Here is a 24,738-nt window from a genome sequence, read left to right as displayed (position 1 = left end):
TTAATCTTTGCTGTTTCTGCTCCCAGAGGTGGCAGGGGAAACTCAGAGACTCTGAAGTGAAGGTTATTCGTCTCCAGCTCACAATCCCGCCTTGGCCTTGCTGTTAAACCTCTCAAAACTGAGGTTTTTTGGGGAAGAACCATTCTCTTTTGAGGATGTGTGGGGGACAGATCCCCTGAGCAGATGATGAGGGTGGCATTGTGTCCCCAGAATGCCCCCTGTGCCCACTAATGCATAATTAGCCTTAATTAGATAAATTAGTCTGGACGTTGAAATGTCTCAGTGTTTCCTTATTTATTTGGGCAAGAAGACATAGGGAATAAATAAGAAATATCTTTTTCTTATCCCATACATTTTTCCTTAGAGCAGTTTCAAGGATATTTCCCTTAAAAAAAGGAGAGGTAAATCTCTACAAATATTTGTGCTCTGAAAGACACTTCTTTACAGATGTGTAGGAATACTTTACATTATAAGGTATATATATTATACAAACAATATAATTAATATGGTTGCCTTTGCTGAAAGGTCAGTGTGTCCTCCCCTGGCTGGGGGATGTTGTGGCCTTGGCAGTGCGAGCAAAATTCAAATTCTGGTGCTGGGTGCTGCTCCATGGATGAGAGGGATGAAATCCTTGAAAAAGGTGGGATTTTACCCCCTCAGGGGCAGGATTGGTGCCTAAATTCCACTGCAGATTGGGCTTTTCTGCCTCTTGTCTCCACCAAAAGGAGGTGACAGCACCTCTGTGGCTGCTGGGGGATGGAGCTGGTTCAGAGCCCTGAGCAAAGGCATGAAAGGAACCCAATTTCTCCACCATCTCCTGGAAGTGGAGAATGGGGAAAATCCATTTTCTCCACCATCTCCTGCAGGAACTCTTTGGGAGTGGAGAAAGGGGAAAATCCATTTTCTCCACCATCTCCTGCAGGAACTCTTTGGGAGTGGAGAAAGGGGAAAATCCATTTTCTCCACCATCTCCTGCAGGAACTCTTTGGGAGTGGAGAAAGGGGAAAATCCATTTTCTCCACCATCTCCTGCAGGAACTCTTTGGGAGTGGAGAAAGCGGGGTCCCAGTTTGCTGCTGGCGGCTGGAGCTGGTTCAGAGCCCTGAGCAAACAGCCCAGAGCTGCAGTTGTGACGTGCCTGTCACAGGCAAGGCCAGCCTTGTTTGTCCCCAAACCACAGCAAAGTGGCACCTTTTGCAGAGCAGCTGCATTTGTGGGATGCTCAGAGGCCACAGACAATGTTTTCCCTGTGCTGAGAACCTGCCCAAGCCAAGGGGACTCTCACTGCAAGGTTGAAATTGTCCCTTCACAAAATGATCCTCCAAGGTTTCCTTGCCTCCTCTCATGGTGGGTTCTCTTGTTTTTCCTTGGAATTAGCAGGAAATTGCCTGACCAGACTGCTTTTCCCTGCCTGGCAGGAGCTCAGATCTGATGACTCAGGGGAGGAAGAGCTCCTGTTCAACTGGAAAAGGAGATTGGGGTTAGATTGGGGAAGAATTGCTGCCAGAGAGCTGTGGAATGAATGAATGAATGAATGACATTTGTTTAAAGACACATGAGGAGATTAATGATGGGAGTTAAAGGATGAAAGCAACAGGGCCTAAGTGAGGCATTAATGGAAGCCATTTTCTCCACCAGCTCCTGCAGGAACTCTTTGGAAGTGGAGAAAGGGGAAAATCACTTTACAGTAATAACTGTTATTTATATAAGAGAAAAGCTTTGGATATATCAAAATGTGAGGTTTCAAGGTAATAGCTGGCCCCTCACAATCGTTGTTATCCATTTAAAAGAGGCTTTCTGTGATGGTGAAGAGATGGAGGAAATAGCCCCAGTCCTGCAACTGATCCAAAATGAAGTTTATTTTATTATTGTCACCATTAGTCAGCTCCCAATATGAGAGGATTGTGTTAAGGAAAAGGTGGAAAGGCTGGGGGAGATGGAGGCGGGGGTGGAAATCAGCCTTGCAGGATTTGTTGGGACCATTTGTTGGGCTCATCTTGGCTCCCCCCAGGGCCTCCCTGCACCCTGGCTCTGCTCCTTGGGCACAAAACCTGCCTGGCACAAAGGAGGAGCTCAGCTCTTCTGCAGGAACAAGCAGAGCCTCATGAATGATTCATGAGCAGGGATTGGGGGCAGCAGGGAAGGATGATAATAATATTCTCCATGTGTCAAAATATAACAATAATTTGACCAGCTCTAATTTTTAATAACCACTGGGTTTGGGAGCAGGTGTGATGGATGAGCTGGAGCAAGCCATGGTCTCCCAAGCTGGCTTTTCACTTCAGAGCACCAAGGCCACTCTCTGAAATATTAGAGCTGTATAAAACCTCTCAGGCTCTGGGAGGAAGGAGCAGAAAGCTGAAAAGGAAGGGGACAAAGGGTCTACTCTGCTTTCATAATTCCAATTAGAATAAGTGTTAGAGATGATCCTTAATTGATCCCGGCTCGGAGCGGCGCTGGGGTGGGGATTTTATCCTCTCTAAACCTCCAATCTCATGGAGTGAAGCCTCTCAGAAGGGTTTTCCCCTTTAACTCTGCAGGGCGTTGTTGTGAGCGTGGAATGAGGTGAGAGGAGTGGCCGGGAGTGGGTGGCAGGGTTGGGGGTTTGATGGTGGGGTCACAGTTTGCTGTCCCAAACGTGGCCCGGGACCTTTCTCACGTGGGAAGAGGCAGGGCAGGATGATAAAGCAGCCCTGTTCCTCCAGGCAGGCTCGTTCTGGCTGGGATAATGAAAAAGAATTGGATTTGTGAGGGCAGCTGACACGGCTGGCTGTCTCCAAGATGTTTTCATTGCTGTGTTAAGAAGTCTTTTACAGACTTGGAGAAGTACTGGGAACGTGGTGCTGCCTGAGGCTGCCAGCCCTGACTCCTCACATGACAGCGATGAAAGCGAGCCCCAACAGAGCCCCAAAAATCTCACAGAAATTCCAGGGCCACCCACAGCAATACCAGGCAATGGGAAGGAGTCCCCTAACCCCATGCCCTGCCCTAAGTGAGTTCTGAGGCTTGCAAGTGTCAAACATCACTGCTGCCTTCAGCTCTTCAGGTATCCTCATTAAGATGGTTGGAAGGAGGAGGATTTAATGATCTGAACCATGACTTCAATTAATCAGTGTAAATGTTGCTTATTTATAACACAAAGCCCAGCCCATGGATAGCTCTGTTGTTTAATTAAGCTTATCACTGGGAGCCTGATCCAGTTCCTTGCTGCATTAATGTCACTAATTCAGTATCCCCTGGAAGAAGCCTCAGAACAGACTGCAGGGGATGTAATTCACTCCACTCTGCTCTGCAAGCCTGGCTGCCTCTGGAACATCTCAATCCTCACCCAGGGCTGGTGCTGATTCCTCCCCAGCCCCAGCAGCTCTTCCATCATTGCTGACATCCCAGGAGCCTGGAACAGCTTTTCCTTGGGTTTGTTCAGCCTTGTTCACGAAGAGTTTTTGTGTCTGCTTTAATTTACTCTCTGCAGCTGAGCCTTTGCTGTAGCCTTGCTTTTCCTCTCTCCCTCTCTTGCTCTTCACTTGCCCTCTCCAGTTTCTGTGTGGTGATTTGAAAACTTTTCCAGATGCAGGAGAATCCGTAATGAGCTCCCAAGCTGAAAGCAAAAGCTGTTTGCCCAAAAGTTCTTCTTTACCCACACTGGAGAGCCTTGCAGGAGAAACCTCTGAGGTTCTCTGGGAAAACTTGGAGGAACTTTTTAAGGATTTCATGGTTGTTTTTTCCTGTTGTGCCAGGGATTCTCCAGGCAGTGTTTGACACTCCCCCTGCTCAGGGGTGGTCTCCAGAGGATGCTGAGACAAATTGCTCCAAGCAAGGATGTTGCTGTGCATCGCTTCACTCACTCAGGGCTCTGCAGATCCTTTTCTCAAAAACCCATCTGAAAAAACAAAGTGAAGCTGCCTTTTTTCTTTTTTTTTTTTTTGTGTCCAAACGACCAGAAAAAGTACCCTGGGATTAGATGAATTAGCAGTGTGCTGCTAAGATGGATAGAAAGGCAGGGAAAGCCATGTCAGAGTGCAGGGAAAAGCAAATTGCTGTTTCTCTTTGCCATCCAGAAGTCAGGGAAGAAGCCATCAGGGGAGAAGGATGGCAGTGGGCAGAGCATACTAACGAGGGAAGGCAGGGAGGCATTAAAGCAGCCCATTGCATCAGCTGGAGGCCGAGTGGCAAAAGAAGAAATAAATCCAGGCTGTGCAGATTGATCAGTGTTGGATCTGAAGGGCTTCCACATCTGCCGTGGCAGCTCCTCAGCATCTCATTCCAGTGTGACTCAGCAGCAAAAGGTGTTTGTTCTGTCAGGGAAGCTCAGGGATGAAAACAATCCTGAGGCACCTCAGGGGAAGGCTCAAGAGTCCTTTTATGCCTGGATCAAACTCTTTGATGTGCTTTAAGACATCTGGATCATCTTTCAAGAGAGGTGAGGTTTCCAATGTGACCTTTTCCCAGCTTTATTGATATTTTCAGCTCTTTTGTTGGTGCAGACAGGTATAGAGGGAGGTGTTCTTGCTCATGGAAGGTGTTCTTGCTCATGGAAATTGTTCCTGCTCATGGAATTTCATCTTGCCCATGGAAGGTGTCCCTGACCAGGGAACTTCTCCTTGCCCGTGGAACTTCTCCTTGCCCATGCAAGGTGTTCCTGCCCATGGAATTTCTTCCTTGCCCATGAAATTTCTTCCTTGCCCACGGAATTTCTTCCTTGACCATGGAATTTCTTCCTTGCCCATGGAATTTCTCCCTGACCATGGAACTTCTCCTTGCCCATGCAAGGTGTTCCTGCCCACGGAATTTCTTCCTTGCCCATGGAATTTCTCCTTGCCCATGGAATTTCTTCCTTGCCCATGAAATTTCTCCTTGCCCATGGAATTTCTTCCTTGCCCATGAAATTTCTTCCTTGCCCATGGAAATTCTCCCTGCCCATGGAAGGTGTTCCTGCCCCATGGAATTTCTCCTTGCCCATGGAACTTCTCCTTGCCCATGGGATTTCTGCCTGCCCATGGCAAGGAGCTGGAATTTGATGATCTCTGTTGTCCTTTCCAACCCAAAGGCTCCCAGACACACTTTGGCTCTTCCATCCACTCTCCGCCACGTGGCGTTGACCCACTGATCTTTACACACATTCCTGCTTCCAGGGATTCCCATCCCCAAAAATATCTGTTTGTAGGGCTGAGAATTGAGGCAGAATTGTCAGGGTTTGGTGGCAGAGAGGCTGAGTCTCTAAGCAAGGCCTCCTGAAGCCTCCTGGCACATTAAATCTGTTTATTTGCCACGTGGTCCTGGAAAACCTTGAGGAGTCACTTTATCTCTTCACTCGTCATCCATCACGAGAGAATGAAAATCATTGCACCTATCATTTGTCTGGCTCGTATCTTTATAGCAATTGCCATATCTGCATCCTGCATGGTGGGTCCTTGTCCCTGGGCCCATCTTTTAGAGATTTGTCACAGCAGCAGTGGCCAGTGATCTGGGACAGGAACACAAGAGGTGCAAAATATCTCTAAATTCTCCATATTAATGCAAGCAAACTCCCAGATCCCTCCACATTTCCTCTTCCTCACCTTGATTTTGGGGGTACATCCAAGGCTGTTTTGTGTCTCTGTGTGTGGATTAATTCCAGGACCTGGAATTTTCCCCTCTGCATCCTTTGGGCTGAGCTGTGCATCCCCTGCCAGCCTGGGAGGGATCAGCCAGAGCTGGGACCCCACTGAAACAGGGAGGGGCTGGAAGAAGAGAAAATGCACTTTAAATGCTGAGATATGCAGAAATATTCAGAGGAAAATGGGCATTAAAGCCCCCCTTAATGGAAATTCAGGGGCTGTAGAGGGACCCCCAGTTCCTTAAATCCTGTACCCTGCTGTCTCATCCTCACCAGGATCAGAGGAGATGTCCTGGGGAGGTCTGGATTAGAAATGAGGAACAATTTCTCCATGGAAAGGCTGCCAAGCACTGGCCCAGGGTGGTGGTGGAGTCACCATCCCTGAAATTGTTCCAAAAACGCGTGGTTGTGGCACTTGAGGACAGGGTTTAGTGACCATGGTGGTGGCTGGATGATCTTTGAGGTCTTTCCCAGCCTGTGGGCAGAAGGAGGTTCGGGAAATGGTTTTCCCTGCAAGGCAAAGGTTTGGGAATGCTTCTCTCCTTAAATTCCTTTCAGTCAGAAAATCCCAAAGTGGTGCAGAACTTTGTGTGTGCTGGAACGGCCGCTGAAACCCTGGGGATGGAGCTCTGGGGGTTTGTGGGGTTGTGGCTACAAAACACATTTATTGAGGGTATTTTGTGGGGTCTGGGTCCTTTCCTGCCAACTCCCCAGCTCCATTATTCATTTCCATCCCTCAAATCCATCATCAGAGCCATAAATCCTATTGGACTTTCCCTTTTTTTTTTTTTGTTGGCTTTTTTGTTGTTGTTTTTTGTTGTTTTAACTCAGAACTTTACCCATTGTTTCTTCCTTCCTCATTCATTTTGCTTGCCTGGCCGTGGCACTTGGGGTTTGTGTGGTTATTTTTCTTATATTTATACTCTCTGCTGACTTAATTAAGTTGTTGCTCATTTCTTGGTCTTGCCAAGTTTATTGGCCCCGCCAGGGCTTCCCAGTGCTCTCTTCCTACAAAACCACAGCTGCTGCCAGTCACCTGAGACCAGAAAAATGGGCAGGAAAAACCTCCTTTGGAAACTCAGCTTGACATTATGGAAGCAAAAGACAGGCAGAAAAATGATCTTCCCAACTCGGGTCAGTGGTTTTAGGCTGGATTCCTAAGAAAATAAGATTTAGGCATTTAGGGGATGTGGGTGGCCTGAAGGGAGCTTGGATTTTTGGCAAACTCTGGCCCAGTTTGACAGATGGGGCTTTGCAGAGGTGCTGAAAATCTGGATTAGAGGGCAGTGCTGTGGGGAGCTGATGCTGCAAAGTTTCAGAGAAAACAGAAAATGCCATCCCACCCCACCACACTGACCTGTGCAGAAATGAGATCCTGGTGCCTGGAATTCCCTGGTTTTTGGGGGTTTGGGGGACATTGAGGAAAGCCCCTGGTGTTCCAACCTGTCCCATTCCCTGATCCTACACCTCAGGAAATTTCAATCCCCCATTGCTCCTTCCCCCCTGCTTTGCTCTCCTTGGCTTGGGGAATTCTCTTAGCAGCTTTCTCAGGGTCTGGAGTGAGATTTAACCGTTCACACCCCCAATATTCAAATCCCCAGCCCAGGATTTTCTCCACAGCTGCAGTGCCTTAACTCTCTCTGGCTGTGAAAACCCACAGGAGTTTCCCTTTAAAATCAATTTCCTGCCCTGCTTTGTTACCAGAGGGTGGGTTCAGCCCCCTTGAGCCAGCTCTGCATGGGAATTTCCCATTTTTGACCCCTTTCTTCTCTTTTTGTGCCTTTTTGCTCCTGTCTTTGTGCTCAGAGTGTTGGCTGCTGCCTCGGATAGGGATTTATATTCCCAAAATCAGGTGAGATGAGGAGCCTGGAGGGTTTTTCCCTGTCTGCCCCAGAGGGATTTTTGGGATTTTTGTTTTTTGGGATGCAGGGATGGTCCCTCTGAGGTTGATGGACACATCACCACCTTCCTGCTCAATTTTTTCCTGCAAACTCCAGGTCCCGGGGAGTGTAATTCTGATTTTATGTACACAAAACAGTTATTAAAGAAGATAAAAGAGAGATTGTGTTTCAAGCAGCAGGAAGTAAAGCCCTCAGCTGCTTTTATCACGTCTCCCCTGAATTTGCTCTCTCAGGATAGCAGGAATGAGAGGGAAGCTCCATTTAAATGCAGATTTCCAGTGCTGGCCAAGAGCAATAAATAGCCCTGTGCTCCCCTGACCAGACAAACATTATCAAACCTCTTTGTGGAGGAGATTTTATGTTTTCAGATCTTCTCTTTCTCCTTGATGAGGTGCTCTTTCCTCGCAGAGTAATAGCGTGTTGACGCCTTTTTATTTTATTTTTAAGCAGCACTTCAGAGATTATAATGGAAATACAATCCCACCTGTTTCTCCACTGGAGCTCCACTTGACAGCCCTGTAATGAGGAACTGTGCAAATTTCTTCTCCTTTACTGTACTGACAGCCTGGAGGGTTGATACTTTATTCAGCAGAGCAGAAAAACATTAAAAAAAGGCAATTTTGGCAACAATTTTTAATCAGCTGACCCTGCAGCCTCGTGGGTGTGGAGTTCAGGAGGACGGGGAGATGTGGGGGCATCTCCTGGTGTTCCTGAGCAGGACTCTGAGGGTGTTTGGAGAATGAAATATTTTCCTGGAATTCTTTTGGGTTTCCTGGTTTGCCGAGGAAGGACTGGTATATATAAAACTGGTATATATATATATATAAAAATATATATATATATATATAAAAAAAATTATATATATATAAAAAGTCCTTATATATAAGGACTGTATATATAAAAATATGTTATATTATATTTAAACATTGTATTTATATATAGAAATATAATATATAATATAAATATATTATATTTATAAAATTATATTTCTATATTAAAATAGGATATATATCATATATAGTATATATAATTTTTAGTATAGTTTAATTATATTTATATAAAATATAATCTATATTATATATAAATATATAAAATTTTATATATTTAAATTTAAATTTATTTATGTATTTCAATAAAAATTTAAATATATATAAAATATAAAATTCTATTTTTATATATAAATATATAAAAATAGAATATTTATTATATCTTATATATATAATTCTTTAGTATAGTTTTAATATAGAATTTTCTTTTAATATAATATAGGTCATAAAATAATAAATCAGCCTTCTGAAACATGGAATCAAGATTTTCAGCTCTTCCCATATTGGGGTTCCCTGCAAATTCCAGGGGGGATTTGGGATCTGCTCCCAGGGACAGATACAGGAGGAGAGGGAATGGCTCAGGGTGGAATCAGCAGGAATTTCCCCATGGAAAGGTTGTGAAATATTGTCAGGAGAAGCCCAGGGAGGTTTGGAGTCTCCATCCCTGGAGGTGTCCAGGGAAGGACTGGACTGATGCACTCAGAGCTCTGGGCACAGGTTGGGTTTAATAATCCCAGAGGTTTTTTCCAAGTTCACTGATCCTGTGGCTGTGTTTACAGCATAAATCACGAGAGGTTGTAGGTGTGAGCTTAACCTGTCACTTGGGACATTTAGGAAATATTACAGGTACCTTTATGTGTTTTTCACTTGGAGGGACAGGTTATGAACAGTGAAATATCCTGTTTACCAAGCCAGTGCTGTGTTAAATCTGCATTTTCAAGAGATGCCTTGAGATAGAAATCGTGTTTCTGAGTATGACTTTCCATTTCAAAGGTATAAAAAGCATCTGAGAAAAATGTAAATTAAAAGAAAAAAAGCCTTGAAGGAAAAGGGGAAGGGGAAAGGTCAGCTGCACACAGTTTGTTGTGGCTCTGTGTAATCCTGGCAGTGGCATCTGTTCCCTGTTATTGTTATAAAAATGTGATTTCATTAGCTGTGGGATGAATCACGGGCTGGGGAGCTCTGCTGGAGCTGGCTCGCAGCGGGCTCAGCTTGTCAGAGTGCGTGTGCTGAGTCTGGCTGGGGCAGGCAGAGCTCCAGGAGCGCCCTGGGGGATGCAGGATGGAGCTCTCTGCTCCTCAGCCCTGCTTGGGGCCAGCTGGGGCTGCTCACGATGGAACTCAGAGCTGGCTGAGTGCCTGGGCACTGCCTCAGAGGGCGGCTGTGCCTCACCAGCTCGGGGGCACACAAGGACTGCTCAACTCCAGTGGCAGGTACTGGATCTTCTGGGCGGCTGAACTGGGATTGCTGTGTCACTGCTGTGGCACAGAGAGGCACATCTGAGCTGGGTGGGGTGAGAAATGGAGGCTGTGCGGGTGAGGAATGGATTTGTGGGGCTGAGGAATGGGCATGGAGGTTGAGAAATGGATTTGTGGGGCTGAGAAATGGATGGTGTGGGGTAGGGGAATGGATGGTGTAGGGTAGAGGAATGGATGGTGTGGGTGAGAAATGGAGCTGTGGGTTGAGGAATGGATGGTGTGGGGTTGAGGAATGGATGGTGTGGGATTGAGAAAGGGGCATGTGGGTTTGAGAAACGGGCGGTGTAGGGTTGAGAAATGGGCATGGGGGGTGAGAAATGGATTTGTGGGGCCAAGGAATGGGCATGGAGGTTGAGAAATGGATTTGTGGGGGTGAGACATGGAGGTGTGGGCTGGAGAAATGGAGGTCTGGGGTTGAGATATGGATGGCCTTCCTCCTCCTGGAAGGAAGAGGCAGGAAGGGGTTGAGCATCTGCTGCCACAGGAAGGGCTTTGGCCACGTGGCCCCATCCAGGGTGGACTTGGGGGTGTGGAGCTTGGGGAAGCCACAGGAAACTCCTTGTGCAGCTCCTACCCCAGCAGAGAGCTCCAATTCCTCTTTTCCCAGCTCCTTCTTTACCAGAGAGCTCCAATTCCTCCTCACCCCCATCCCTTAGGGCTGAAAAATCCCTGCAGGACAGTCACTAAAATCTGCTTTTCTCAGAAGGTGCCGTCCCATCCCTTGCATTTCTCTGGCTCCCAATTATACCTTTATTTTTCCTTCTTCTTGCTGTTAAATCCTTAACTTTGAGCATTGCCTTTGAAATCTGTGTCTGGTGGAGATTTGCAGTGCAAGTCGCTTGTTGCTTGAACCTTGATTGATTATTCCCAGCTACTCCAAAGGGATAAACTCTGAGTTGGTGCTTCTGGAGCGTGGATTTTGTGTTAATTGTGTGGGAATCTGTTAATTGCATGGTAAGTCTGAGTAAATGGAATAAAAATCTGATTATTGCAGTACAAGGGATGTTTTTACTGTCAGAATTGGAACATCCCATGGGAAGAGAAGTTCTTCCTGAGGAAACCTCAGCCCTGGTGGCTTCACTCAGCGCCTGGGAAATCCTGAGCATCCCTGAGCCAGGCTCTGCAGGTCCAGGTGCTCCTGGCTCCCTCTGCAACATTTTCCTCATCATTCATGGAGCAGCAGTCCAGACTGGTGACATTTATCACAATGGGGAAGACAGAAGTGATTTTTGAGGGCAACCAAGTTCAAAGACTTTGCTGTAAGTCTTCAGGATTAAAGATTTACTTGATGCATCTTCTCCTGTTTAATAGACAGGAAGAGATGAAAGGGAATTTCTAGAAAGATTTTCGTTCATACTTAATGATGCCACTATTAGATGAGCTTTGGCACAGTGTCCTGAGCCATGAAGCTTTAAAACCAACCTTTTTTAAACTTTTAATGACCTTTTTTCATCCTCCAGCTTTAATAGATAAAGATTAGTTCAGCCTCATTACCTCCCTAGTGCCGGGGGCTGGTTTAATATTTAGTTAAAGTAACTAGTCTCCCAAAATGAGCACACTTTGCTGGTTTCCCAAATCCCACAGGAGGCTGGAAACTCTTCTGGAATTTAATCTGGGTTCTGGAACTGCTGCTGCCACTTCCAGCCTGGATCCAGCTCTCCATCTGAATTCCTTTCTTTCCAAAACCTGCACTTTTTCCCTTTTCTCTTGTATTTGCTCCCAAAGTTCAAATTCAGTCAGAGCTGAGTAGGTAAAAGAGTTTTGCTGTTGTTATTTTGGGTCCCTTTTCCTCCCTTTTCCTCCCTTTTCCTCCCTTTTCCTCCCTTTTCCTCCCTTTTCCTCCCTTTTCCTCCCTTTTCCTCCCTTTTCCTCCCTTTTCCTCCCTTTTCCTCCCTTTTCCTCCCTTTTCCTCCCTTTTCCTCCCTTTTCCTCCCTTTTCCTCCCTTTTCCTCCCTTTTCCTCCCTTTTCCTCCCTTTTCCTCCCTTTTCCTCCCTTTTCCTCCCTTTTCCTCCCTTTTCCTCCCTTTTCCTCCCTTTTCCTCCCTTTTCCTCCCTTTTCCTCCCTTTTCCTCCCTTCTTCACCTTCAGGGAAGTTTTCAAGGTTCTCAAAAATAAGAATAGAAAAATCCCATCCTAAACAGAAATTTAAAAAATCTCTGTACAAACTTTTTTTTTTTTTTGCTTAGCTGGCTTGAGGAAACTATTCCAAATGCTTTGCTTTTGACTATTTTTATACTTCAAAATCACTTAACTGTGCATTAGTGGAAGTGGATTTTGTTTGAAAGCTGCCAATTAGGAAAATACTTGAAAAACATTCCCCAATTTAGTGATTTTGAAGCTTTAAATTAGAAACTAATGAATCTGAGAATGCTGACATCCACTCCCCCAGTGCTGATATTTAATTTCACACAGTCAGCACCTGAGCAGGAGCTTCATTTGGTGATGCTCATCATGGATTTACCCTTCCCTGGGAGCAGGGCTGCAGGAGAAGTTCCTGCAAGAACTTTCTCCTCTGCTTCTCTCCTGGAAAAGTGGAGTTGGTGGCAAATTGCTCTCCCAGCTTTGTTCTAATTAAAAGAAGTCATCAGCCATGTTAATATCCTAAATCCCCTGCTCCTGGCCTTGGAGGAAAGCACAACCCTTTTTGTGGCATAATGAGATTAAAAAGAACTCAAATTAACTCCCATAAAACTGGGAAAAGATAGGAAAAGAGGGAATTGTTGAGTTTCCTTCCCTTTTCCCTTTTCCCTTTTCCCTTTTCCCTTTTCCCTTTTCCCTTTTCCCTTTTCCCTTTTCCCTTTTCCCTTTTCCCTTTTCCCTTTTCCCTTTTCCCTTTTCCTTTTTCCCTTTTCCTTTTCCTTCCCTTTTTCCTTCTCCCCAGCACCTGAGCAGTGCTGAAGGGCACCTCTCCCTGTGGAGGGATTTTTTGGGGGAGAGAAGACAAGAATTGGTATTTTTTTAATGCACAGAGCAAGCAGCAGCACTGCTCTCCCCCAGATAAAACAGAAAATCTGCGTTCTGGGGGGCACCTCCTGTTAGCCAGGATAAACCCACTGGGGTGCCAGCTCCTCGTCAAATTCTGCCCTGAATGCAGGGAATTTTCCGTTTGAAAAATATTTGTCCCTCCCCACTCAGTGCTGCTGCCTGAAATATCCCAGCTCCTCAGCACCCCAAAGGAGCCACCCCGGGGTTTTTGGGGACATTCTGCCGTCGTTAGGATGTGAGGCAGCTCCTGGATCTGGGTTTTTTGGGGTTGGGCAGCTGGATGAGCCTGTCTGGGAGCAGCCAGCCCGTGTGGCAGTGGGTGCTGGGAGCCTGGCAGCGTGGGTGGCTGTGCTGTGGCATTCCAGCAGGTAAAACAGAGATTTCTCTGCAGAGATTTCACCGCCCACCTGTCTGGCAGGGCCTGGGGAGTGGGAGAAGCAGCGGGAAAGGCCACGTGTGGGAAGGGGGATGTGGCAGCTCTGGTGGTGACAGGAGCACAAACAGAGCTCCTGCAGGGATCAGGAGTGTGGGTGATGCTGGAGAGGAGACCTGGAACAGGGGCTGGGCAGAGTTAAAGGAATAAAAATTTATTAAAAGGGTTTTAAAGATACACCTTGGGCTGTACAGGACCCTGGCCAAGGCTACACCCAAGATGGACTCCAGGTCACGAGTTTTCACACTTTTATAAATTTTGTTCCATTTCCATATTGGGTTCATTGTCCAATTCCAGCTCAGGTGCTGCAGTCCCAGCCTCCCAATTTGCTCTCTGTTGTTCAATTTTCTGTTGTTTGTTGCTCAGTTCTCTGTTGTTTGCACTTTTTGGGCTGGAGCTGCAGTGGGGTCCTTGGTTCTGGGGCTGGACAAGGATTGTTCTGTGGGACTGAGCTGTGAGAAGAACTTCTAACACTTTACGTAAAGTTCAGAGCTCTATTCCAATGCAGTGTAGAATGTGGAAAACATGAAAGCTCAGCATTAAGGCATTGTGGGGATGAGGAGGGGGGTGCAGATCCCAAACCTAACCCGTGCCTACACCTTTTTTTCCCCCCACAGCTGCCATCCTGGATGACCCCATGGAGTGCAGCAGAGGGGAGAGGCTCTCCATCACCCTGGCCAAGAACCGCATCAACCGCGCGCCCGAGCGGGCGGGCAAGGCCAGGGTGGAGGTGGACATCTTCGAGCTGCTGAGGGACAGCGAGTACGAGACAGCTGAGACCAGTGAGTACCGGCCCTGGGGTGCCTTGGGGAGGCTGGGGTGGAGCGGAGGCTGGAGGAGTTAAAGAATAAAGCAGGGATTTGTTAATAGGCTCGATGGATGCACCTTGGGCAGCACAAGAGCCCAGCCAGGGCTGCACCCAAGATGAACCAAAATGGTCCCAAAATGAACCCAAAATGGTTACAATATGAACCCAAATACCTTGGTTCATTTCCCAAATGGTCGCGAAATGAACCAAACATGAACCCAAAATGGTCCCAAAATGAACCCAAAATAACCCCAAGATGGTCCCAAAATGAACCCAAGGTGAACGCAAAATGGTCACAAAATGAACCCAAGGTGAACCCAGAATGGTCCCAAAATGAACCCAAATGGTCATGAAGTGAACCAAACATGGACCCAAAATGGTCCCGAAATGAACCAAACATGGACCCAAAATGGTCCCAAAATGAACCCATGGTGAACCAAAATGGTCCCAAAATGAACCCAAAATGGTCCCAAAATGTACCCAAGGTGAACCAGAATGGTCCTAAAATGAACCCCAAATGGTCATGAAACGAACCAAACATGGACCTAAAATGGTCCCAAAATGAACCAAAGATGGACCCAAAATGGCCCCAAAATGAACCCAAGATGAACCAAAATGGCCCCAAAATGCACGAGCGCTCCCGGGGTCTCTCCCTGGGATCAGTTCTGCTCCATTTGCACCTTGCAGTTCATTGTCCCATCCCAGCTTTAGCCCAGGCAGTCCCACCCTGCTTGTTTTTCTCTCTCCAGCCCACGGTGTTTGTGCTCCTGGGCTGAGATTTGGATCATTTGTCCTTGGTGCCCAGCTGGAGCAGGAATTGTTTTGTCTCCCTGCTCTGTGCACAGAGCTCACCATGCCCTCATGTGAACCCAGACCCACACACTAAAGCACAGAACCTGAAAAATAGAAAAACCTATATAAAATATAAAACCTGAGGCATCACCAGAGAGCCCAGCTCTCCTCCCAAGAGCCATCTGGCACTCTGAACTTGTGATTTTGTGGCAGTCAAAGGGGAACAGAGAGAAAAAACCCATCTCTGCTCCTTGCACAGAGCAGTTTTCATTTGAGATGGGTGAAATGTGCTGGTGCAAGCTCAGGCGTGGACTGAGAGAATCCCTGCCCCCAGGAAGCTTTGCCACCACTCAGTGGCTTGGGACAAATAATTTCCTTTAATCTGCCTGTCAATAAACAGGGGTAATGCTGATCCTTTGTCAAGAGCTTAATGGTGAACAAACAAGAGACTCTTGGGCAAGTTGGGTGCAATTAAGTTGTTTTTGAAACCCTGTGGAATCCTGTGTGTCAGCAAACAGAGCAGCTCTTCCTGGAGCTTGAGATTGGCAGCAGGTTTATTTACACCAAGTGGAGTTCCTCAAGTGATGTTTGAAATCTTGAGGATGAAGAAGAGCTAATTTCCAAAGAGAGCAGATTTCCCAGTCACTTTCAAATCCCTGGATGAAGCTGTTCTTTATTAGGGTTGTTCCTCTGGATGTCCAATATGCCAGCTCTGTGCTGGTGAATAAAAAATAAATTTATGGTCGCAGTCCCACAGTTTGAAAGGAATCCTAAAGGTCTCTGGTAGTTTTTTTCCTGTAAGAGGGAAAACCCTTTGGAATAGGAAAACGTCCTTTTAAAATCATTTTAGAGTTCAAGGGAGTGCTATAACTTTTTATTACTGGTTGGCTCAGGAAAGCTGGAGGAATAATTTTAAATAATCTGAATTGTAGACTCATTTCCTAATGATTCTGCCTTCCATGACTGTGTGATCTGCAGGGTTATCCCCAGAAAGCGTGGCAGGGTGTTGTGCTTTGGGGCTGGCTGGTTTTTTCCTGGACTTTTGGTGGCTCTTCTGCTCGGGGATCTCCAGGTAGAGCAGCTCTGTGGGGCTGTGGGATCAGCACATCGCTCCCTCATTTCCTGCACCAGCGTTTGCTCTATTTATAGGAGTGTGCAGCTAATAAAGAGATCTCAGCAAGAACCTGAGTTTATTTATAGAGCCTGTCAGGCAGCCCAGGCTGAGCCCAGCTCAGGCACCTGCACCCAGCCCGAACCATTTTTAAACATTTTCCTGGTTTTCCCCATCTCTGGTGTCCCCTCTTGTCCCCTAACTTGGCACAACATTAAGGCAAACCCAATTTATGTGGCCAGACCAATTAGGACCCAATTTATCTAGCCAGACCAATTAAGATCCAGTTTATCTGGCCAGACCTTGCAGAAAGGATGGGAATTGCCATGGAATCCCAGAATCCCAAACTGGAATGGGTTGGGAGGGACTTTAAGCTCATCCAGCTCCACCCCAAGCTGTCCTTAGACACTTCCACTTTTGGATGGCAGCTTCTCTGGGCACCCAAAAGTGGCATTTTTACCCCAATTTTTGTTCTTTCCTTGTAAATATCCTGCTTGCAGCAGCACTCCTGGCCTCTAGTTTGGTTTTTGGGGAACAGACCTGATTGCAGTGACCCCAGAGATGCTGTAAGGATCATCAGAAGGATTTCTGATTCATTTTCAGCCTGTGACACTGCTCAGGAATTCTTCTCCTGGAAGGTTTCTCCAGCAGAGGGACTTTAATTGTCTGAGAATGAAATATTGTGTGAGAAATTGTTGTTTTCCGCAAATGTTTTGTGTGGGCAGAATTTGGGAAAAGGGCAAGTGAGGAAAAGGCATCTCCCATTTCCAGTTTTCACCTTGGGGTGATTTTCTTTGTTTCCTTTACTTGGGTTTTTAGAGTAGAAATTGCAGCAAATTGACTTGATTTTAGTGAATTTTGCAGTGTGTTATTTGCCTTTTCTTCAGAGGGGAAAAAATTGTCTGGAAGCTTTTCTTAAAAAAGAAATAATCTGGATTCTGTATGGCTCTGCTATTAATGTCACTGATGTTATTCTTGATTTATCCTGGTGGCAGAGGAAAATCAGATCCCCAAAGTTAAATTTCAAGGCTTTCATGGCTTTCAAATGCTTCAATACGTTGCTGGTTTTTGTTATGACACACAATATTAATAAAAACTGTTGAGATGTTTTAACCTGTGACTGCAAAGCTGTTTACAGCTGTTTAATACTGTTCTCACATTTCACACTCCTTGATTCACTGTTAAATATCACAGCTCTATGCTTAGCTGACAGATCTGGGAGTGCTGGGATTACACCGCATACTCCAAATACAGGAAAAAATAAGAATTTTGGGGAGAAAGGGTTTTTATTTGGGGAGTAAGCATTTTTTAAAATTTTATTTTAATTTAATTTTAATTTTATTTTTATTTTATTTTTATTTTATATTTTATTTTTTATTTTTATTTTATATTTTATTTTATATATTTATATTTTAAATTATTTTTATTTTTATTTTTTATTCAATTTTAATTTTATTTTTATTATTATTCATGCTTTAATTTTATATTTGATTCTATTTTATATTTTATATTTTATTTTATCTTTTTATATCTTATTTTATATTTTATATTTTATTTTATTTTTATGTTATTTTTATTCTTATTTTTATTTTAATTTTATTTTTTATTTTATTTTTACTTTACTTTTATTTTAATTTTTATCTATTTTTTATATATTATATTTTATTTTTATAATTTTTTTTCCTGGCACCGTTTTTGTCCCATTTTCCCTTCTGACTGACTCAGGTGTTTTCATGTAAGAGAGCCCCAAAATCTGAGCTGCTCCAGCAGGTAAAATCCCAACCAATCCATCACATTCATGCCTGGTTTGCTATTCAGCTTTAGACATGAACGAACACAAACTTTGGCTGTTCCTGTGTCATTTTAAGGAGGTTTCAATGAGAAGTTGTGAGCAGAGCCTTTATTTATTTTGGTTTTTTTGCTGTTTCAAGGAAAACCTGTTCTCTCTTTGTGTTTGATGTTCCAGCTCCTTTTGTGCAGCTCCAAAGTGACTTGTTTAATCATGTCTTTATCTAAACCACCTTGTTCCCTTTGATGTCTGGGCAGGACACATTTCCCTGCTTGTCACCCTGTCCCCTCTGGCCTCCTCAGCCTTTTCAGCTCCTCTTTGTTGTGAATCCAGTTAAAGTAACCAGTCTCCCAAAATAAACACATTTTGCTGGTTTCCTAAATCCCACAGGGAGGCTGGAAACTCCTCTGGAGTTTGATCTGGGTTCTGGAACTGCTGCTGCCACTTCCAGCCTGGATCCAGCTCTCCATCTAAATTCCTTTATTTCCAAAACCTGCACTTTTCCCTTTTCTCTTGTATTTGCTCCCAAAATTCAATCAGAGCTGAGTAGGTAAAAGAGTTTTGCTGTTGTTATTTTGGGTTCCCTTTCCTTTTTCCCCCTTTCCTTTTTCCCCCTTTCCTTTTCCCCTCCTTTCCTTTTTCCCCCTTTCCTTTTTTCCCCTCCTTTCCTTTTTCCCCCTCCTTTCCTTTCCCCCCTGCCCTTTTCCTTTTTTCCCCCCCTTTCCTTTTCCCCTCTTCACCTTCAGGCAAGTTTTCAAGATTCTCAAAAATAAGAATAGAAAATCCAGGGCAGGGCAGGTCAGGCAGCAGCTGGAGAATTGGAGATTTTTGATTTATCCACACAATGGATATTTCAGAGTGCCCTTCCAAAGGGTCCTTTCAGTGCTGTTGACTCCAGCATGTTGGGTTTTTTTGGTTTTTTTTTTGCCTGTCCCACTATTTGGGGACATAAATTATTTATTTATGCTTCAGTTTTGTGTTCAGTTTCATTTTCAGCCTGTTCTGGTTATCAGGGAAGGAATGGTTGGGGTTGGAAGGGGACCTTAAGGTTCATTTTTTTCCACCCTTTGCCATGAGCAGGGACATTTTCCATTATCCCAGTTTGCTCCAAGCCCTGTCCAAGCCGTCCTGGCCTTGGACGCTTCCCCAGCCCTCTCTGGTGTCAGGTTCCTGTCAGGAAGCACACGGGATGCTCCAGGAGCATCTCCAGAACCCCTTTCCTTTATGCCCTTGGTGTTTTCTCTCTGAGAATCCCATGGCCAGTCCCTGTCTCTGGAGATCTCAGCTCTGTTTTGCAGTCAGGGAGCTCCTGAGGTGTTTCCACACTTTGCCTGCTGGTTTGTTTTGAATTGTAACCAGGAATCCTCTGTGTGTTCTGTTTGAAACCCTGCTCAGGTATCTGTGTGCTCTCAATGAGATGATTCTGCCCCAGGGGTGGCTCCTCTCTCTGGAGGGACCTTCCAGGCCTGCTTTGAACAGGGCAGGATTCATGGAAATGTTTTCCTGGGATCTCAGGAAGAGAAAGACGCTCTGGCCGTGTCTGAGGGGATGTGAATACATTTATCACCAAGAGCTCCTCGTTTGTTGTGCTTTTTCATGTTCAAAAATAAGTTTGCAGCTCTGCCTTCCTTTAGAAAATCTCTTGCTGTGTGCCAAGTGCCCAGATGTGGATTTAATTCCCAAATTCACTCATGGAAATGGTTGGGCACTGCCCTGCCGTACAAAAGGAGGGTCCCTGTGCCCTGAGCACACACCGGATCCAGATCTCAGGAAGAGAAAGGCACTCTGGCCATGTCTGAGGGGTTGTGAATGCATTTATCACCAACAGCTCCTCATCTGTTGTTTTTTTCATGTTCAAAATAAGTTTGCAGCTCTGCCTTCCTTTAAAAAATATCCTGCTGTAACCCAAGTGCCCAAATGTGGGTTTAATTCCAAAATACACTCGTGGAAATGGTTGGACACTGCCCTGTGCCCTGAGCACACACCTGATCCACTTTAAAGGTTTTTAAAGTGATGCCACTTCAATTCCAGCACTTTTGAGACCCTGAATTCTAAACAACATCAAAATTGGGGCAGAAACTCGGAGCTGCTGGAGCCTGCAGCATCCCAAAGGGCCCTGCACAGCCCTCAGCTTCTGTGGTGTTGGAGTATGGAGGGATTGGAGTGGCAGGGCTCTGGAATTGTCCATGGTTACAGTCCCTGGGAATATTGGATGGATTTTGGATACAGGACCAACATTTCCACGCGCTGCCAGTGCTTGTGTGGATGCCCATGGCAGCAGCGAGGTCGAGCCTTTTCTCCCTGAGAGCCCTGACAGCACCAGGTAAAACAGGAAATGTGCTTGGATTACAAGAGAATCTTTCCAAACGTGCTCAAAACCTTTGCCTCAGGCACCTCCACTTTGTTTCCACTCATTTTCCTTCATTTTCGTGGATGTTTCCCCCCTGGTAGTGATAAGCCAGGTCTTTTTCTTCCTCCAGTTGTTGCAACCCTGTTGCTATGGCTGCTTAACCCACTTTTTGTTCCTGCTGGGAGGCACGAGGAGAAAATCACTCCCCAAACTTTCCCCCTTGCACGCCACAACAAAATTTTCATCGGGAATTTTGTGCTGGTGACCTGTGAGAAATGGAGAGCTTGGAGCAGCTCCTTCCTCGTGGATGCTGAATGGCAGAGCTGAGAGGCACTGATGAGTGCTGCTTTCAGCCTGGTGCTCCTCATTTAAAAGGATCTTCTGGAGAGCTTTAAGTGCCTGTAAATTTTTTAAGCACGGAGGAAAAGCAAGCCCTGGATTCCTTTGAAGATGCTGCAGAAAAAAAAATATCCCTCCATAGGAGATTGAGTTGTTGGAGGGAGAGGGAGCTGAGGAGGAAGGAAAACCCAAGAGGAGATGTTTGCATTTCATGAGCACTTTCTGTAAGAAGTTGGAGCAATCAGCAGGGACTGGGGAGGATAAGGAGTTTTTTCCCTTCAAAAGAGAAGCAAAACCAATTCCCCAAAGTGACAAATTAAATGAGATTTGGGCCTCATTTTCCAGGCTGTGGAGGAGAGTAAGGCCAGAGATCACAGAATGGTTTGGATTGGCAAACCTGACAGATCATCTTGTTCCAGCTCCTGCCATGGGCAGGGACAACCTTGGGCACTTCCAGGGATGCAGGGGCAGCCACAGCTTCCCTGGGAAAACTTGAGTTCACTCCCCAAACCCCAAACTCAACCCCAAACTTGCTGTTCTAGCTCACCCCAAGCACAATGAGCTTTTATTCCCCTTTCAACCTTGATTTAAAGACTTGAGGTCACTAAAACCCCATCCCTAATCTGCAGCTCGGCAGTTTTGATGATGAATTTGCTTTACTACCAAAAAAAAACCCACCATGTCCAGATTTGAATTTTTCCAGCTCAAATAACTCTTCACAACCCTCACAAGAGTTGTTCTGAGGTGCAAGCCAGGGGAAGAGGCAGGTTTGATAGTGATGACAGCTGAAATCTCAGCTTTGGGGTGCAGTGCTGTGGTTTTTGTACACAGAAACCTTGTGAGCTTGCTGTGGCCATAACTCTCAAGATTTTTGGTGCCTCTTTTCTCCCTTTTGGTGCCTCCTTTGTGCTCAGAAAGATTCCAGTTGAGCAAATGTGGTTTTGTCTGGGGAAAAGCTGAGTGTTTGAGGATGATGAGGCAGGTCAGCTCTCAGGAGGCTTTTGGAGCTCAGGGGTTGAGGCATGAGGGGCTCTCCCCTCCTGCTCAGGAGGTTTTTTCTGCTCTGAAGAAAAGGTTCTGAGTGATGCAGGGGATGGGGATGGCAGCAGGGAGGTGGAAATTCAGCTGGATTTGTGCTGTGAATTAAAAGGACCCAAAACCCCCTTGCAGTTTAACCCGGGAAGAGATTTAACTTCAGTTTATCAGGTGTTTTTTATGGCTCTGCTAACCTTGGTAGCAGGGAGCCAGAAGATTTCACTACTGCCAGCAAGAAAACAACACCAAACAAATGAAAACCAGCAATGAAATCCTTGTTTTTACCACTGAACTCTGCAAAGATGAGGGGAGAAATTGCTACAAGCCTGTTTGGTGCTTTAAAGCCAGGGCACTGCTGTGTTTAGCATCTTTCCATAAAGTTTAGTTCATGTTCCTGACCTGGGGACAAAAAGGGGTCAGAGATGAAGATTCTGGGGTTTTGGGGAGAGTTTAGGTGGGGTTTTAAAACTGGGGGAAGATGGACAGTGTTACAGGCAGCGTGACAGCGCTTCAGGGGGAATAAAGGGATTTTGGGGATGAAAATGGCACAGAGGGTGTTGTGTGAAGGAGGTGAGGCTGTGTTCTTACTGAGCATGGCTGTCTGCTGGAATGTGGGTGAATTCTGACCTCTGCTCCCTCTCTTGCTGCCCACAGTGTGCCAGATCCTCCCCAAAGGCGTGGTGGGAGTCCTGGGACCTTCCTCCAGCCCAGCCTCCAGCTCCATCATCAGCAACATCTGCGGGGAGAAAGAGGTGAGTGGGAAATTCATTTGTGATGTCAGCATGGTGCATCACCCTCCTCCTAATGCACAGACCTTTGAAACGTCTCCCTTTCCCCTCTGCTGCCTCTTTCTGCCTCCCTTTTCCTCTCTGCACCCCCTTTTGCTCCTCACATTCATCCCCACATCCCCACTGAGGGCTGCCCAGCCCAAAACTCACCCTGCTGGATGCAAACCCAAATCTCCTGTTATGCTTTGTGCACGTTCTTGGGGAGCTTTATGTTTACTGCTCTTCCACCCAGTTCAACCCCTTTTTTTATCTCTGTCCAGGCTATGTGCTGGATTTAATATTTTATAAGCCCTGAACCTTCCTACACGGATCTGGCTCTGCACTCTGGAGAAGAAATTGAGTTTTCTTCTCACAGTTCATCCCTTTAAAGGCTGATAACATCTCTCAGCCATTTAGTGGCTCTCTCTGGAGCTCAGCCTTCCAACAGAGGAGGCTGGCACCGAGCACTGTAAATAATTTGCATTCACAAATGAGTGCTGGTTGTTGTTCCTGGGGGTAGGAAGGGATGGATGGGAGGGATCCTCCAGCCCTGAAGCACGGGGCTGCAGCAGGAGGGGTCTCCTGGGGCTGTTTTGTAGTGTTTTCTCTCGCTAAATGCGCTGGACTTGTTCTCCATGCCAGGAAAGGCAACTCTGCAAGTGGTTTTCCTCTGAAATTCAGATTCATTCTGAGTCTCTGATCTCTGATGCTCCTGATTTTTATTTTTTTTTTTTTCTGCAGAAAGGACAGGTGAGTTCTGGTGCCCTCCTGAGGTGTTTGGTGCTCTCCATGAGATGCAAACCTGCAGGAACTCTGTGGGATTTACATCCCAGGAGCATCAGCTGGGGCACGGAGCCCCCTGTGCCTGCAGCCACCCCTCGGGGACCAGGATCAGTGTCCCCAGACAAGCACTGGAGGGACTGATGGTCCGGGGGATGAACCTGTCCTGTGTTACCCCTCTCATGCCCAAAGAATGTCCAGAAAGGGGAATTGCACTGGCATAGAGCTCTTGGAAAGGAGAAGAGGGTTTCTGGGATGAAGGCAGGGCTGATGTCTTTTGTGGATTCCTTCCACACAAGAATCCCTTTCCTTTCCCCTGTCCCAAAAGGGGAATTGCACTGGGACAGACCTCCTGGAAAGGGGACAAGGATTCATGGGGATGAAGGCAGGGACTGACCAGGGCTGTGCTCTGCCCTGATGTGTTCTGTGGATTCCTCCCACACAAGAATCCCTTTCCCCCATTCCATAAAGGGCAATTGCAGTGGGACAGAGCTCTTGGAAAGGAGAGGAGGGTTCCTGGAAATGAGAGCGGGGGCTGAAAAGGGCTGTGCTCAGCCCTGATGTGTTTTGTGGATTCCTTCCACACAAGAATCCCTCTTTCCCTGTCCAGAAAGAGGAATTGCACTGGGGCAGAGCTCCTGGGAAGGAGAGGAGGGTTCCTGGGATGAAGGCAGGGGCTGAACACTGAACAGTGGTGGATTCCTTCCCCTGTCTCTGCCCCTCTGAGCCCCAGGCTGGTCTGGATCCCTCCCAGCAGTGATCAGGAGCTGCCCTGTCTTCTCTGGTTATGGAAATCCACCTTTCCCTCCTGGCTGAGGGCTGCGGGCTGGAATCAAGGCGGATAGCAGCTTATTACTCCTTAACTTCGCCCTGCTAAGCAGCAGCTCCTGCTGTCACTAACGCAGCCTTGAGGAGCTGCTAATGGGCTCTCCCAGGAGGGGAGAGGAGGGAGCCAGGGGCTGATGGCTTCCGAAGGACCTGACACTCTGCTAACAAAGCTGTGGCAGATGTTTCCCTTCCTCCATGTTTCTGCTTCTTCCAGGATAATTCACCTGGCAGGAGGAAAACAAGATTGCCTCTCTTAATCTGGCTGAGCCTGGAGCGTCTGGGCACGGTCTGTGTGTCTGTCCAGTGCTCCATCCATGGTCTGCTTTGCATTTGCAGGGAGGAATGACGAGGAGGACTCCATCTTATCAGAAGGCTAATTAATTACTTTATTATACTATATTATTCAACACTATATTATGTAAGAGTCGAAATGAGGAATGTGGGACTCCAGAGGACCTCCAAAATGCAGTTTATTGTATCCAAGACATTACAGCAGTCCAGGGTGGTGGGTGACAGAGCTGTGCCTACAGCTGTCAGCTCCAGCTGCAGGCAGGCCTGGAGACCCTGAGTTTAGGTTACAATGCATTATAGACTTTTCTTTTGGTTACAATACATTCTATACTTTTCTTTGGTGAGCATCTTCATACAGCAGAATCAATCTATACCTTAACTTTTACCTCTAGCCTATCGTAACTGCTGTAATTACCATATTCATGTTACTGTTCTCCAGTCACTAACAGTCAGTACTTTACAGGTTATGCTAGAAGTTGTTTTTCAGTTTTCTAGCAGTGGAAAATTCTGAGACCTTTTTCTCCTTGCCACATTTGCTGCCTTGTTTGCCTGTGCTCTCTTTCTGCTTGGTAAAAACATCTTCTCGTTTGGGGTGGGTTTATCCTTTGCTCTAAGCCATAAAAACCCCT

General features: G+C 46.1%; 1 protein-coding gene across 1 annotated transcript in view; it reads left to right on the top strand.

The window, feature by feature from the left end:
* The window catches only part of GRIK4 (glutamate ionotropic receptor kainate type subunit 4), a 205,154-nt gene that overhangs the window by 109,894 nt on the left and 70,522 nt on the right, over positions 1–24,738 (top strand). Inside the window, exons 3-4 of the mRNA XM_058041136.1 lie at positions 13,837–14,001; positions 22,098–22,195. Of these exons, the coding sequence (XP_057897119.1) occupies positions 13,837–14,001; positions 22,098–22,195 (263 nt within the window). The remainder of the gene's footprint in view (positions 1–13,836; positions 14,002–22,097; positions 22,196–24,738) is intronic.

Source organism: Melospiza georgiana, chromosome 27, assembly GCF_028018845.1.
Source record: "Melospiza georgiana isolate bMelGeo1 chromosome 27, bMelGeo1.pri, whole genome shotgun sequence".
NCBI lineage: Eukaryota > Metazoa > Chordata > Aves > Passeriformes > Passerellidae > Melospiza > Melospiza georgiana.
Note: the sequence above shows the minus strand (reverse complement) of the source record. Positions and strands in the feature narration are given on the sequence as shown.